This window comes from Meriones unguiculatus, chromosome 4 (assembly GCF_030254825.1).
Source record: "Meriones unguiculatus strain TT.TT164.6M chromosome 4, Bangor_MerUng_6.1, whole genome shotgun sequence".
NCBI classification, from domain to species: domain Eukaryota; kingdom Metazoa; phylum Chordata; class Mammalia; order Rodentia; family Muridae; genus Meriones; species Meriones unguiculatus.
Genome location: NC_083352.1, coordinates 137,319,039 through 137,335,889, shown reverse-complemented (window position 1 = coordinate 137,335,889; position 16,851 = coordinate 137,319,039). Strand labels below are relative to the sequence as shown.

General features: G+C 39.4%; 1 protein-coding gene across 16 annotated transcripts in view; it reads left to right on the top strand.

Annotated features, from left to right (window-relative positions):
- The window catches only part of Macrod2 (mono-ADP ribosylhydrolase 2), a 1,947,949-nt gene that overhangs the window by 116,141 nt on the left and 1,814,957 nt on the right, over positions 1–16,851 (top strand). For 3 of the 16 annotated variants that reach the window (XM_060383172.1, XM_060383178.1, XM_021642553.2), the window contains one exon: positions 9,189–9,812. The exons of the other annotated variants lie outside the window; for them this stretch is intronic. In XM_060383172.1, coding sequence (XP_060239155.1) covers positions 9,189–9,205 — 17 coding nt within the window. In that variant the 3' untranslated portion in view covers positions 9,206–9,812. Of the gene's footprint in view, positions 1–9,188; positions 9,813–16,851 lie in introns of those variants that run through there. 16 annotated transcript variants of the gene reach the window in all.

Genomic DNA, 16,851 nt, shown 5'->3' with positions numbered 1-16,851 from the left:
AGGGGATCTAGGTCCTCTACATGCATGCTCCTTAGATGTCAAAAGAAAAACCTTTGAGGAATAACTGACTTGTTTATTTGTGTTTATTGTACTTGCAGCTATTAACCAGAGAATGTTAAAATACCAGTTTCTAATATTCTCTTATCGATAGATTCCTAGGTAACAGAGCTTTGAAAACAGGGATACTTAGAAATCCAGGGTGAACTTTAACCCTTTTTTACATTCTCAGAATTATTTTTATTTCCATTGTACTTACTCAACTTTAAATCCTCATGGAAAGTTTGGGCTTCCAAAAGATTTACTGTAAATGTTTACATTTTCCAAAGTGAAAGCAGTTAATTCTTTTGAACCTTTGAGGGTAAATGATTGAATCAGTATTAGCATAATGATGACATCATTGTTTCTTGCTTATTGCTCTACTGGGAGTCAGTGTGGCCACTGCCTGGAGACTGGCGTTCAGCAGTACTCTGAGGTGCTGTTTCTTTAGAAGGCTGACTGTGCTCCCATTAATTTCCTGCTAGTCTCGCCTTACACTGGAGCTTCAGTGGGCGGACAAGATGAGTGAAAACTGTGACTTTGTATTTTCTTTCTGTCATTTACCATTAGAGCGCTGCTGCTGCCTGGTGTAACATTTCCTGCAGCAGAAATGTTCAGTTAATTGCGGGAAGGGCACATGAAAAAGAAAGACCTAGAACCTAGTGTCTGACTTAAATCTCTCTAGAATCCTCTGCGTGCGGATTTACCATGTGGAAATGGTCAGGCTTTGCCTGCTTCTCAACAGCTTTCTTTTTTGCTAGTGTTGGGAAAGTCAGGGAAATGAAGGAGGTTGAGCAGTCCAGGTTCCCTTCCTGGACAGGGAGAGTGGCTAGAAGGGCTGGAGAACAGTGCTCAAGCGCTGCTGAGCGAGTACACAGACCTTGGCTTACTAAGATAGGCTAGGATTTTTGTGTGTACACATTTCCCAGGTGCCTCTAATGCTATCCAAGGTTTCAGAGCTCCTGGGGGTGAGGCAAACTTGTCTCTAGTTCATTTGCACATGAGCCTGTTGCGTGGTAAAGAGAAAGAGGTGCAAATGGGGAAATGTGCTTTCTCTGAATGTCTCCTGTCATCTTATGTAGGTGCTTCCACGTGATCAGGGGGACACCTCGGGGTAAATACTGCCCCCTGTTTAGTAGAAGCAAACTGAAACAGAGCAGGCACATACATTTCCCACAGGGACTGCACTGACCTGAGGCTGAACACCTTTGGTTTGGTGGGAATCCAAAGGCCATCTGCTTATGCCATTCATTCATTGAGAGGAAGAAACTGATCTCATTCCCAGTTGTCTCATAAGCATAATGAGATTATTAATAGCACCTCACTGAGCTATCCAAATTAAATGATATATGCAAAACATTTAAAATAGTGCAACCACTTCTGAAGTAAGCCTGTCATCATAGTCATCATTAGTAAATACTACTGTCTTTGCTGTGGACTGGCTGCCTTTTCACAGGTAAGGGGTACAAAGACAAGAACATATTTGTTCTTCGCAGTTTAAGAACAGTTAGGAAGCGGCATTGTTATAAGCAAGACTGTCCAATTTGGCTTTTTTTGTGCACATTAAATGAAGAATTGTCTTAGACCATGTGTTAAATACAGAAACACTGATGAAAACTGATGAGAAGGGGAAAAGATGTCTGTGTATCATTTTCATGATACCTGCCACCAAAGACAGATATTTGGCTCTTGAAGATAGGGCTGTTAAAGGCTAGAAAAAAGACATGTTCATTTTGTTGTTGTAGAAGATTGTAGTTCCATGCATTCCATTTGGAAATTGAGGCTAGCAAGGTTTCAGGATTCAACTTTACAAATTGCCTCTGATCTCCACATGAGCTCAACTCCCACAATAATAATAAATTAATGCATTAAGATTAGCCACTTGTTTGAAAGAGTTAAACAAGCATCTTCCAGGTGAAGACCAACTAATCAATATAGTATTTGGAGCAGTGAGACGGATCAGGCTGGCAAACTGCTACCAAGCCTTGAGACCTGAGCTTAACTCCTGGCACCCACAGAGGAGGAGAGAGTCAGGCCTGACTCTTCTGCATTATCCTCTGACCTCTCCAAGAGTGCCACAGCATTCATACACACTCATGATACTCCAAGAGTGCCACAGCATTCATACACACTCATGATACTCCAAGAGTGCCACAGCATTCATACACACTCATGACACATATAAGAAAAGGAAATGTACAGATTACACATTGTGTTCACTGAAAATAAGTCACACACATGCCAAAATATGGATTAATTCCCTGAAACTCTTGAAACCTGCTTTTAAAATCCCCTGTCAACTTCAAAAGGCTACATATTAAAAAAAATATTTAGCCAACATGTTGAAATGCATAAAATTGTTTGTTTTAGTTTGGGTTTCATTTGGAATATCTATGATTTGGAGCTCTGTTACCATTAGAAACATTGTATTGATAAGTTGATTTTCAGTTTGAAGACACTTAACTCATTTAAACAAGTGGTTAAATCCAGTAAGTCTTAAGTCTGTTAGCCTGTTTTCCTCATTAGATTTGGCCATAAGTTTTGTTTCTGATACAGTGAATGCCTTGTTAATATATCTCAAATCAGAAAGTTCTTTAAACACCTGGCCGTTAGTTAAAATATGCTTCACTGTTTCATGTAAATGTTTTGATTGGGTTTTGTCTTTTAATGGTATTGAAGAAGCCATTTCATCAGTAACATTGTGTTCCTCATCAACACTTTAACAGCAGTGACAGCTGAGCTGTGTTTGTGTCATCCCTCTGCCCCCCATTGCCAAAGTACATGTTTAATTAGTGCTTCTGCTCTCCAAACTTTTTTCCATAGATTTTTTTTCCAGTTTTTTAAATTTATGGCTCTAGTCTGGTGAGATAAACTGATTTCATAAATATCTCTCCTGCTTTTTTTCAGGGCATATTGTATCTGCCATGTTTCCCCATGTGTTGCTTAATAAAGTTACCATAATTAAATGGTTTTGATGATTTTGCAATTAAATATGCTACTACATCACTAGCTTTTTATAGTAGGACTCATCTGAGTTCTAATTTAACAAAATTTTATTGAGAAGATTTTTTTATATTTGTTTTTATAACATAATCCTTGGTATACACTGAATTTGGCATGATGTTTCTACATATAATGACTTTTCAAATTATACTCTTCAGAATCATGTGCAAATTTCCTACAAATTAAGCAGAGAACCTATTTGCATCAGGACAAAAGCTATCATCTGTCTAGTCACCTTGATCAGTTTTCCTTCATCCATGTTTGTTCTCTTATGTAGAATTAATACTAAGACTTAAGAGTAATGATAATAATAAGGAACGATATTTACTTTTATTATGAAAATGAATTGGTGGGGAAATAGAAAACGAGGTGTGGGTCCTCCGGAGTCTCAGCTGAAGATGCAGCAGGAAGCAAAGGGCTGGCTGCAAACTGCAGTGGGTGATGCATAGCCAGGCTGTGGAAACACCTTTATTTTTTATTTTTTTATTAATTTTTTATATTAATTACAGTTTATTTACTTTGTACCCAGCTGTAGCCCCCTTCTTCATTTTCTCCCAATCCCATCATCCTCCCTCGTGGAAACACTCTTAATAATCAAATAAAATACTTAATTGTCTCCTAAATGACATTGAACACCTCTTGTTTGCAGTGGCAAACTATGTAGTGTTATTAATAATCCCTGCAATTCACATGCCAGCTTACCACGATTACATATAAGATCTGATGGTTCCAATTCAACTGTCTACCTGGAAGGTGATACAGGAAGCTGGATAAGGAAGCAAAACAGAAGCATTCATGTGCACAATAGTCAAAGTATACATACATTCATTTTGTATGATGTGTTTTTTTGTTTTTTTTTTTTATTTTATTTTTCTTATTAGTTACGTTTTGTTAACTCTGTGTCCCAGCTGTATCCCACTCCCTCATTCCCTCCCCAACCCCACACTCCCTCCCTGGTCTCCTCCCTGCCCCTTTCCAAGTCCACTGATAGGGGAGGACCTCCTCCCCTTTCATCTGACCCTGTTTTATCAGGTATCTTCAGGGCTGGCTGCAAAGTCCTCCTCTGTGGCCTAACAGGACTGCTCCTCCCCTGGGGGGGCGGGGGGAGGTCAAAGAGCCTGCCCTTGAGATCCTGTTAGAAATAGTCCTTGTTCCCCTTACTTTGGAAAACTACTTGGTTACTGAGCTACCACGGGCCACATCCAAGCAGAAGTTCTAGGTTATATCCATAGATGGTCCTTGGTTGAGTGTCAGTCTCAGAAAGGACCCTGTGCCTGGATATATTTGGTCCTTGTAGAGCTCCTATCCTTTCCATATCATACTAACTCCCCTTCTTTCATATGATTCCCTGAACTCTGCCGAGGGTTTGGTTATGAGTCTTAGTGTCTGCTTTGAAACACTGCTAGGTAGAGTCTTTCAGATGCCTTTTGCGGTAGATTCCTGTCATACATTCAATGCACATCCCATTTGTCTTTCTAAATGAGGATTGATCATCTTCACCCATGTCTGCTTTCTTGATTATCTTCTTTAGATGTGTAGATTTCATTATGTTTATCATATCTTGTAGGTCTATATAAACGAGTATATACCATGTTTGTCTTTCTCCTTCTGGGTTACCTTACTCAGAATGATCTTTTCTAGATCCCACCATTTGCCTGCAAATTTCATGATTTCCTCCTTTTTGATTGCTGAGTAGTATTCCATTGTGTAAAAATACCACAATTTCTGTATCCATTCCTCCGTTGATGGACATCTGGGTTGTTTCCAGGTTCTGGCTATTACAAATAAAGCTGCTACAAACATGGTTGAACAAATGTCCTTGTTGTGTACTTGAGCAAGTTTTGGGTATATACCTAGGAGTGGTATAGCTGTGTCTTGAGGTAGTACTACTCCTAATTGTCTGAGAAAGCGCCAGATTGACTTCCAAAGTGGTTGTACCAGTTTACATTCCCACCAGCAATGGAGGAGGGTTCCCCTTTCTCCACAACCTCTCCAGCATGTGTTGTCACTTGAGTTTTTGATCTTGGCCATTCTGATGGGTGTAAGGTGAAATCTCAGGGTCGTTTTGATTTGCATTTCCCTAATGGCTAATGAGGTTGAGCATTTCTTTAAGTGTTTCTCTGCCATTCGATGTTCCTCTATCGAGAATTCTCTGTTTAGGAATCAATGAAACAAAAAGCTGGTTCTTTGAGAAAATCAACAAGACAGACAAACCCTTAGCCAAACTAACTAAAAAGCAGAGAGAAACTATCCAAATCAGCAAAATCAGAAATGAAAATGGGGACATAACTACAGACACTGAGGAAATCCAAACAATTGTTAGGTCATACTACAAAATCCTATATGCCACAAAATTTGAAAATCTAAATGAAATGGATAATTTTCTTGACAGATTCCATGTACCAAAATTAAGTCAAGATCAGGTAGAAAGACTGAATAACCCTATATCTCCCAAGGAAATTGAAGCAGTCATTAACAGTCTCCCCTCCAAAGAAAGCCCTGGGCCGGATGGCTTCAGCGCAGAATTCTACAAGACCTTCAAAGAAGTGCAAACACCAATTCTCCTCAAACTATTCCACAAAATAGAAACAGAAGGAACACTACCAAACTCTTTCTATGAAGCCACAGTCACCTTGATACCTAAACCACACAAAGATCCAACAAAAAAAAGAGAACTTCAGACCTATCTCTCTTATGACATTGATACAAAAATACTCAATGAAATACTTGCAAACCAAATCCAAGAACACATCAAAGATATCATCCACCACGACCAAGTAGGCTTCATCCCAGGCATGCAAGGGTGTATGATGTTTTAATATGATACTGTCATCTATGAAGTTCATGCCTGAGAGCCATGCTGTCGAATTACAAAATGTCTTAGTTAATATTTTAGTTCTATGAAGTGACACCATGACTAAGGCAAGTTATATAGAACAAAGCATTTAATTGGGGTCTTGCTTACAGTTTTAGAGGGTTATTCCACAGACATTGTGGCCAGGAGCATGACTACAGGCACACGGGTCTGGTGCTAGAACTGTGAGCTCACATGTAGTCCGTAAGTTACAGGCAGGGAGCGAAGACACTGGGCCTGGTGTAGCCTTCGGAAACATTAAAGCCCTCAGTGACACACTTCCTCCAGAAAGATCGCACTTCCCACTCCTTCCTAAATAGTCTACTAACTGGATACCAAGCATACTAGCCTATCAGGCCCACTCTCCTCCCTCCATAACACAAAACCAAATCTCAAAAAAAAAAAAAAAAAAAAATCCAATAACGTTTAAATTCAATTGGATTTAATTCATTTTAGGACTCTGTGTCTCGCTCATAGCTAGAGTTGGCTGCATGAGCTGTGAGCTGCTAGTTGGGTACTCTTGGCTTACAGGGCACTGGCGCTTCTTCTGGGTGTCTGCATGGACGGCGAGCAAGTGGGGAACAGCAGACTGCAGTACACTGGATGCCCACATGCAGCTGTGGGGAGTGCGCGGAGGCCAAGGGCAGGCGTCCCACACGCCAGCCTTCTGCTGGGCACAGTGTAATAGGCTTGTGCCTCAGGGAAACTTTCTTCTTTCTTTTGAGACAGGGTTTCTCTGTATAGCCTTGGCTGTCCTGGACTCCCTTTGTAGACCAGGCTGGCCTGGAACTCAGAGTGATCCGCCTGCCTCTGCCTCCTTGAGTACTGGGATTGTAGGCGAGTGCTACCACACGTGGCTCAAGGAAACTTCTTATTGTTGAATATGTGGATTTTTAGACTTTAAAAAAATAAAAACAAGACCTTGAGCATTTAGGGTTTGCTATGATTTATTAAACCTATTTTTAAAAGTTTGTGCTAATCTCATTTTAATGGAAATATTACACGTGAGATAATATGTGAGTACGATAATATTTTTGTAGACTGTACAGTGAAAAACAAATCCTCTCATATTAGTGGAATCTTTTAAGCATCCGTTCAGCAGCAGTTTTTCATCATTTCTTATAACAAATACACAAATTTGATAGGTGTAAGAAAAACTGAATCTGAGATTAGTGAAGTTTTATTGCTTCCAGATATTAGAAGTAAGATTATAATGATATAGTTCAATTTGAACTTTTTTGGGTAAATTAAGGGTTTATAAGTCTATGAACTTACATTTGGTATCTTACTAATAATTGATTTCTTGTTTGTCCACATGGCAGTGCCTGACATCAGACAATGAGAGAATATGTTTCCATGAATACTTGAATGGAGCAGAGAAGAACATGTATCTTAGCAAATGGAGTAGAGTTTGTGCTGTCTCGCACTGCTGGGTGAAGCACTCTGAAAGGCATTCATGCACTGGGATCTGGGAGACGTGTCTGTTACCTAATTACTTTGTTGCTTGTGAGTCTTCTTGAAAGTTTCTTGAAAACTTCTTGGAAGCTTAGTGGGTGTTTTGATCATATTCTTCTTTCCTCTTCTATTCTTCCTAGATCCAAACCCTCTTCTGAACTGTCCAGCTTTGTGCCCCCACTTTTCCCCCTTTTTAGCCTCTCAAGTCCAGTTTGTATTTAGATGAGTGGTTTTCCACTGGGGCGGAGTCAGCCTTTCCAGGGCCTACTCTCTTAGAGAAAACTGTTTTTTCTCTCCTACCAGCTCATAGTTGCCAGGAGCTTTATGGCTAGGGGTGGAGTTTTGTGAGTAACTCCTCTCTCCCGGCTGATCTGTGGTCTTGCTTGGTCTAGCACAGGTTGTTTTGTGCACACTGTCACCGCCACTGTGAGTTCACGTGTCCAGAAGACAGTGTTTGCTTTAGTTATCGGCCCCTTGTGGCTCTTAGACTCTTTTTGCCCCCTCTTCCCAATGATCCCTGGGCCCTGGGAGCAAGGTTATGATATAGATACCCCACTTAGGGCTGTACATGCTCTTGTTCTTTGCATCTTGACCATTGGTGGCTAACTCACCATTTCTGAAGCTTGTCCGTGAGAGCTGCCAGGCTGTGGCTGTGCTGGTGTCGTCAGGAGTGGGCTACTGCTTTGTACAGTAGTGGTAGGTTCTGCCCTAGGTCCTGTAACCTGCATAGCTACAGGCTCGTGGTTTGTTTTTGCCTTGTGGAGCGGGACTTAAATTCAACCAGAAAGTAGTTGGTTTTTCCAGTGGTGTTCTTGTCAATATTACAGCAGCTGGCTCATCTTGTTGGGCCAGAAGCTTCGTAGCTTGCAGGGGTCACAGCTCTGAATGACTAATGATTGTTTATCTAATCTGGTTGCAACTTTTCACCTTAAAGCGCGGTGAAAACTAGCCAAGGGGCTGAGGCTTCTAGGTCTATATAATCTTGCTTTCAGAGTGATCTATGGCTTGAGTGTGTGTTATCTTTAACAATATAGTCTTTGTGTCAAGCTCTGGAGGATAAGTAAAGCAAAGGCAGTAGCCTGTAACTGGGACCAAATGCTATAATCTCCAAATGACGTAACTCATTCTGGGCACTGGGCTCTTTGTTTGTTATCTTGTGTATAGTTACATGCATTGTTGGTCTATGGCAGGATAACTCCCATTTTAGTTTTTTATGTTTATGCATATGTATTTTAGAAAGCTTCTATGGTAGTCAGTTTCCATATGACTGTTTTGAAATTTATTGATTTAAAATTTTAAACACTAAAAATTTAAAGTGTTTTAAAAACAGTAACAATGATACCATTTAAGCCGAGGGAAAATATCTTTCTTTGGCCTGAATTATTTTCTGACTTCTTGAATGGATTCCAAGTAAGCCTGCTACTTAAATCTAATTATTCTGTAAGAAATCATCTAATCATGTCTTTTTTGATGTTCTTTCCTCAGCAAATAGTTTGAGCGCTTTGGTCTTCTCTTATGGATGTTCTTATATCTTGTCATCTACCCTTGATGGTTTTCATTTAGTCAAGGATGGTGCACTGGCTATATAATTTTTCAAATCAATTTCAGGTCCACACTGCTCACAATTTCATTTCTGTAAAACTACCCATATATGCTGAAAAGGCTTTGTGTTCGTATCACCTAAATTTCATTTGACTGTGTCTGGGAATAGATCTTATAAAGAAACTTACTAGTTTAAAGGGACAGAGAAAACTTTGGCTTTGTTTTACTTTTTGGTATTTAATTAATATTGAAATTATTTGTATGCTTTTATTTATTTTACTTATTTATTTCATTCCAGGTACAAAAGCACTCTGAGGGAAGATTGTATGCGGCTGGTTTTTGTTCTTGGTGTAGTTTTGCACTGAAGTGACCAATTTTAATTAAATGAGTCAGTATGAAGTTTTAGTTTTCCTTCTATTCATGTCTATTATAAATTTTCAAAGAGAAAAAAGGAAATGTGATATTTTTCTATATAAGTATCAAATCTAAAGTTTGATAAAAATACTAAAACTTTCCATGTATTTTATTTATAGACTATGAATAAACATTTTATGTTTATAAAGATCTTCTCTCAATAGCTAAGCACCATTCTTCTCTGTTCTCCTGTACTCAGTCCTTTCATCTTCTGTTTTCTCTTCTCCCATTTTTCTCTTTTAGCCTTAACCTCTCTTTCTTAAACTCTTGTACACTGATTTCCCTACTTATTCCTCACCAGCTATAACTAAAGAAGTTAAAAATTGAGAACGGAGCCTGGTATTTAAAAAAATTATGTATTTAAATTTTTTAAGTGAAAATATATTACTTACCCCTTCTCCCTACAACTCTTCCTATGTTTTTTCTACTCCCTCTCAAATTGATCACCTTATTTTCTCCATTAATGTTACATGTACAAACATATACATGAATAAATATATAAACAGAACTTGATGAGTTCATTTAGTATGGCTTGGATTATATGATCTACTCGGTGTGGGTAGTGAATTCGGGGCTCATCTCTGGAAGAAAATAATCTCTTAACCTCAGCAGTCCTTCGCTGCCTTTCGCCTTTTGTGAGGTTGTGGGACTCTTTGAAAAGGTCCCCTTTTGCATCATGCCTATTGGTATTGCTGTTGTCTAGGCAGCCATGTTGTTGAGGTATCATTAGTGTAGCTTCCCTGTGATTTCGAGGAGACACAGTCTCGTGGTGTGATCCCAGGATCTTGTTCATGCCTGGAAAGTCTTCATCTGGGTATGTTTTTTTTTTAATAAAGAATATGAATGCTGATGTATTACATTTAGAAGGATTATGTTTAAAAGTTGGGTTCCTGGGTCTGAAGAGATAGCTCAGGGGTTAAGAATGCTGGGTTCTCTTCAGAGAACCCTTGGTTTCCAGCACCCTTACGGAGTAGCTCACAACCAACTGCTTGTAACTACAACTCCAGGGGATCATAAGCCCTGTTCTTATATCTAGCACATGTGTGCTAGTGCACACACAGAGACACACAATACAAACAAATCTTAAAAAAAAAAAAAAAAAAGAGGGGTTTCTGCCAGAGTGCTCGAATCGGGACATTGTGTGGATATTGTCATTGTATAACTTATTTTTTTCCTGGCAATGGTATCTTTTGCCTACATCTAGTGAATAAAAACCAAACTCTTTCTTAAAAATCTTATTCAGCCATCAGAGGAAACTGTGCTTCTCACAGGGAGAGTTACATAGAGAAGCTCAGTGTTGGATGTTTAGGATTGCCTTTCTATTATAACTTAGGAGAACACCAGTGTACCAGGAAGAAATGTTTCGTGTTCTCCCCCTCCCATTACCTCTCCCCAGCACAGATACACAGCCTTGTACTTGGTTCTTTCTGAGCTTTTTTCTTCCCTTCTAGCTCTGTCTTCATGCTCTCTTTTGAAGGAAAAGTCATCTTAGGTGGAGTCAGTTCAGCTAAGGTATTGCTAAGCATGTCCTTTTTATTGATAAGAACAGTACCTGTAAAATGTTTCAGAAGGGAGAGAAGAAAAACAATGGATATTTCACTCAATTATGAATTTATCAGAAAAAGAGGTGTGAATATGGAAATTACAGTGGTGGCAGAAAATGTATTTCCAAAGCAGTGCTTGGAGCTGGTGGGTAGCGGTGAGTGTAAATCTAGCACATGATGCAGAGGGCGAGTCCCAGCAGCAGAAACCTCACATCGCACACAGGAGAGGCACACCATCCCCGCGTTTTCTTTCTAAAATTAATAGCCCTGTCTAGAAACTTTCTATATTTTATATGCAGCTCCTGCCGAACATTGCAACTTAAAGAACACAGGCCTGTCCTACATAGAAATAATGCATATTATTAGAAAAAGTAGGCCTGTAGGGCCAGCAAGATGGCTCGGGGGTGCGGGTGCTTGCTGCCAAGCCTGAGAACAGGAGTTATGGCACTGGAACTTACATGGAAGGGAAAAAAACCAAGTCCTGCAAGTTGTCCTCTGACCTCCATGTATGTGCTGTGGCACACACACAACTTCCCAAATATACAAATACTTACAATAAAAATTTTGAAACAGGAAATGCAGAGAAACAATTTTGACAGAATTAGAAACATCAACAATTTCATGACCTCATGGATAATTATGGTTACATTTTGGTATGTATGTTTTCAACCCTTTTTTGTATTTGATTTGATTTTTTAAAAATGAGACCACAGGGGGCTATGACGTAGATGACTCAGAGGTTAAGAACACTCACTGCCCTTCCAGAGGACCCAGGCTCAGTTCCTATCACCCACAAGCCCTCGTACATCTCACAGTTTTGAAGCTCCAATTCCTGGGATCAGATGCCTTCTTCTGGACTCTGCTGGTACCAGGTCTGCATATGTGGTACTTACATGTGTGCAACCGAAACACTCAAACACAGAAAGCAAAAAACAAAGCTTTTATAACAGTGGGATAATACCTGCTCAGTGTCTTATACCATCTTTCTGTTTCTCGGAACATGATAATCTTCCTGCATCCTAAAATAGCTATAAAACAGATTTTTTCAATAACTCACAGATAGGCAACATGTTAGCTTTTTAATCATCTATTATACACTTAAACATTTAAATAAAGAATTTTGTTACAAATTGTACTGCTATGATCATTGTTTTATAGGAATTCTGCTGTAGTGGGTTCTCTGGTTTTATACCCAGACCTAATAAAGGCTCTTACACCTGTGCTATTTGACCAGGAAGGAGTTTGGTTTTAAAGCGCTAACTAGGAAATAAAAAATGAATATACCATTTCATATACTTGGCCATGAAACTGAGCCTTATATTGCAGCTACTTCTTATAAAGAATGCTATCAATGTTCTGATTTAGACTTGTGTATATAGCATATGCAATTTTATAATTATTGTCAAAGGGGAATTAAAAGAATTATTTTGAAAAGCTGGCTCCAGTATAAAAAAAATTAATCTATCTTCAACAGTAACTTTGGAAAGACTTTAATAATTAAGCTGTTAGTTGATTTTGCTTTCTGCTATGTTTATTCAGTAGACTCTGCTCCATGTATGTGTCTCCACCTTTGGCTCACTTTGTTACAGTGACATAATTCCAGAGGAAACAATTTAAGGTGTGTGAAAGTGGCCAGGAAGCAGAAAGACTGAATGCTTGTGCTGTGAGAATTTGCTTTTCCCCTTCTGTTCTGTCTGGGTCCCCAGCCTACAGGACGATGTCCATTGCAGGGAGAGGCTTTCTCCTCTAGCTGATTCTCTCTGGACATACACTCAGAGGCAATCTAAGGGCATAATTCCCTAATAAAGTTCCTTTTCTGTGCAGTCAAGTTGAAGTCAGCATTAACCCACACTCAATAAAAGTATTTTTGAAGAACCTCGTGTCTTCATTTTCCTCCCCTCTTCTGTTTTCAAGGAAGTGAAACAAATCCCTGTCACATCACACAGAACTTACCATGCTGTTAACACACAGTACTGTTGCCTCTGACAATAGACATGTTAGTGCGTTGAATAAATTAAATTGCTTTACTTTGACTGACTGATTTTTCTTCTTTTTGTCCTCTATAAGTTTACTTTGGTATTGACTATTTTTAATCATATCAGACTATAATTCTTGGTTTATAGATGAATAATCATGGTAACCCTCTGGTTTATATTACTGAAAACATATTGTGATTAATGATACTTTTCTTTTTTATTTTATTTTTATTAATTACAATTTATTCACTTTATATCCCAGCTCTAGCCCCTCTTTCATCCCCTCCCAAGCCTACCTTTTCTCCCTCTTCTTCTTCCTTGCCCCTTCCCCAGTCCACTGATAGGGGAGGTCCTCCTCCCCTTCCATCTGACCCTAGCCTATCAGATCTCATCAGGGCTGGCTGCATTGTCTTCCTCTGTGCCCTGGTAAGGCTGCTCCTCCCTCAAGGGGAGGTGATCAAAGAGCCAGCCACTGAGTTCATGTCAGAGACAGCCCCTGTTTCCCTTACTAGGGAACACACTTGGACACTGAGCTGCCGTGGGCTACAGCCTTGCAGGGGTTCTAGGTTATCTCCATACATGGTCCTTCATTGGAATATCAGTCTCAGAAAAGACTCCTTTGCCCAGATTTTTTGGTTCTGCTGCTCTCCTTGTGGAGCTCCAGTCCCCTCCAGGTCTTTCTATCTCTCCCTTCTTTCATAAAATTCTCTGTACTCTGCCCAAAGTTTGGCTATGAGTTTCAGTATCTGCTTCAAAACTCTGCTGGGTAGAGTCTTTGAGAGGCCCTCTATGGTAGGCTCCTGTCCTATTTCCTGTTTTCTCTCTCTTCTGATGTCCATCCTCATTTCTGAATAAGGATTGAACATCTTACTCAAGGTCCTCCTTCTTGATTAGCTTCTTCAGGTGTACAGATTTTAGTATGTTTATCCTATATTATACATCTAAAGATTTCACCTTACACCAATCAGAATGGCTAAGATAAAATACTCAAGTGACAATACATGCTGGAGATGATGTAGAGAAAGGGGAACCTTCCTCCATTGCTGGTGGGAAAGTCAACTTGTACACCCACTGTGGAAATCAATCTGGCGCTTTCTCAGACAATTAGGAATAGTGTTACCTCAAGATCTAGCTATACCACTCCTAGGCATATATCCAAAAGATGTTCAAGTACACAACAAGGACATCTGCTCAACCATGTTCATGGCAGCTTTATTTGTAATAGCCAGAATCTGGAAATGACCCAGATGTCCTTCGATCAAGGAATGGATATAGAAATTGTGGTACTTTTACACAATGGAATACTACTCAGCAATTAAAAACAAGGAAATCATGAAATTTGCAGGCAAATGGTAGGAACTAGAAAAGATTATAACCTAAGTGAGGTATCCCAGAAGCAGAAAGACACATGATATGTACTCACTCATAAGTGGATATTAAACATATAGTGATACTTTTCATTGTGTGCCTACTTTCATTTTCCATTCTGAATTTGTAACTATTTCATGTTAACGGAACAACTTGATTTACTTTGATCATAAGTTAAATTTGATGTGGATGGACAGGTATACATAAAGCATAAATATCATTATGTATGTCAGGTAATTCTTAATCCTCTGATCCAGTTTAAATGAAACATTAAAAGTATAATTAGAAAAAGAAAAAAATAATGCACACATTTTTTTTTCTTGGTGTCAGGAAATGCCTGAGAAAAAACTTCTAGGACTAGTAAGAAGAGAAGGGATGGATTTAGAAAATCTTCCATTAGTAGTAAGGTATGATTACTGGAAACAAAACAGTCCTCCAGGTGAGGAACAAAAACTGTGTTGGGAGCACAGGAAAAAAGCTTGCAGAAACCCCTCCCAGCGGATTTCAGATGGCCCATGTGTTTTAGCACATGTAATGAAAACCAGGGTCTTTCAAGTGTGAAGAAAGTCACCTGGGAAATTCAGATGGAAAATACCTCAGCGTTGCACCCTATGGTCTCGGAGGTGCTATGGAGTTAGTGGCCACCCAGTTCCATGATTATATTCCGAATCCTGTGAGACATAATATGCAGATTCTAGTGTGAGTATATGCTGTTAACATTATGTATTAACCTCAAAGTAATCTATGCAAATGTATTAGCAAGTGGTTTCTGAGTTTACAAAACTGAAAACAAATAGAAAATGATCAAGGAGTCCCTCCCCAAGAAAACATGTGCTATATATATCTCTGATTGTCAAAAGCTAGGTCTATTAAAGTGAGGGAAAACAGGCCTGCATTTAAAAACAAATCTCTTCTCCATCAAAAAAAATTCCTCAGAATTTAGTTGTAATATGTTTTAGTTACTAATAAATCCAGTTCATATATCAAAGAGAAGCCAATACGTTAATGGTGTATTTATGAAATATGGAAAAGGAAGAAGACACCTTCCCTCCATCTTTCTTTCTTTTCTCTCTGCTGACTCTGTTTAAATTCTGGTTTCAACACCCTTTGCCCGTTTGAAGAAATGATTTGTCAGCTGCTCTGTAAAGAACTCTAAATGCGTTAAAGATACTTTAAATGCATAAGTATTGAGAGGAAAAAGCAGGGCTGTTTTCCAAGACTGAGTTAATGCTACCTCATTTCTTAGTAGTGTTAGATCTAGTAAATATTTAAAAGGCTTTTAAAGATAGACGGCCTCTTTTTTTTCATTTCCCACCATGCTTGACGACTCGGTTGTGTCTGACTTTGGACAGGTGCCATAAGTATTGACTTGAAACATTTTCATGGGTCCTGTTTTCAATATGCCAGATGGGTATACTGGCCAGCTTTTGTTTCAGAACAAGAACTTTCTATATAGTGAAAATAATAGCAACAAATTGAAATTCTGTAGACTCTGAAAATGGAAACTGTCAGAGTAGATTCTGGATGTAATTTAGTAATAACTTCCAAATTCTTATCAGTGGGCTGGCTAAAGCCTTCCTTGGAAAGCCCTCTCTTATGTGCTTTTCACTGTGGGTTTTCAGCTTTTCCAGGCCAGAAGTCTCCCCAACTCATTTTACTGTGCTCTTATGTAGAACCTAAATTGGTGTTTTTCATGAGTGTCATAATTGCTGTGGACGTGATACTCTTTCCTGCTAGAGTATGAACTCCTTAAAGATGAGAGCTCAGTGAGGATTGATCATCTTCCCGGGGTCCTTCTTGCTTAGCTTCTTTAGGTGTACAGATTTTAGTATGTTTATCTTATATTATCTGTCTAATATCCACTTTTAAGTGAGTATATACCGTGTGTGTCTTTCTGCTTCTGGGATACCTCACTCAGGTATTCTAGTTCCCACCATTTGCCTGCAAATTTCATGATTTCCTTGTTTTTAATTGCTGAGTAGTATTCCATTGTGTAAATGTACCACAGTTTCTGTATCCATTCCTTAGAGGGAGCAAGACAGGAGCCTACCACAGAGGGCCTCTCAAAGACTCTACCCAGCAGAGTTTTGAAGCAGATACTGAGACTCATAGCCAAACTTTGGGCAGAGTGCAGAGAATCTTATGAAAGAAGGGAGAGATAGAAAGACCTAGAGAGGACTGGAGCTCCACAAGGAGAGCTACAGAACCAAAAAATCTGGGCAAAGGAGTCTTTTCTGAGACTGATACTCCAGCCAAGGACCATGCATGGAGATAACCTAGAACCCCAGCAAGGATGTAGCCCACGGCAGCTCAGTGTCCAAGTGGGTTCCCTACTAATGGTAAGAGGGACCATCTCTAACATGAGCTCAGTGGCTGGCTCTTTGATCACCTCCCCCTGAGGGGAGAGCAGCCTTACCAGGCCACAGAGGAAGACAATGCAGCCAGTCCTGATGAGACCTAATAGACTAAGGTCAGATGGAAGGGGAGGAGGACCTCCCCTATCAGTGGATTAGGGAAGAGCCATAGGAGGAGATGAAGGAGGGAGGGGACTAGAGCTGGGATACAAAGGAAATAAACTGTAATTAATAAAAAATAAATAAATTTTAAAACGATAAGGTCTGAGTGTCTTCCTGAGTGAAGTGAGTAGAGACTGGGGAGC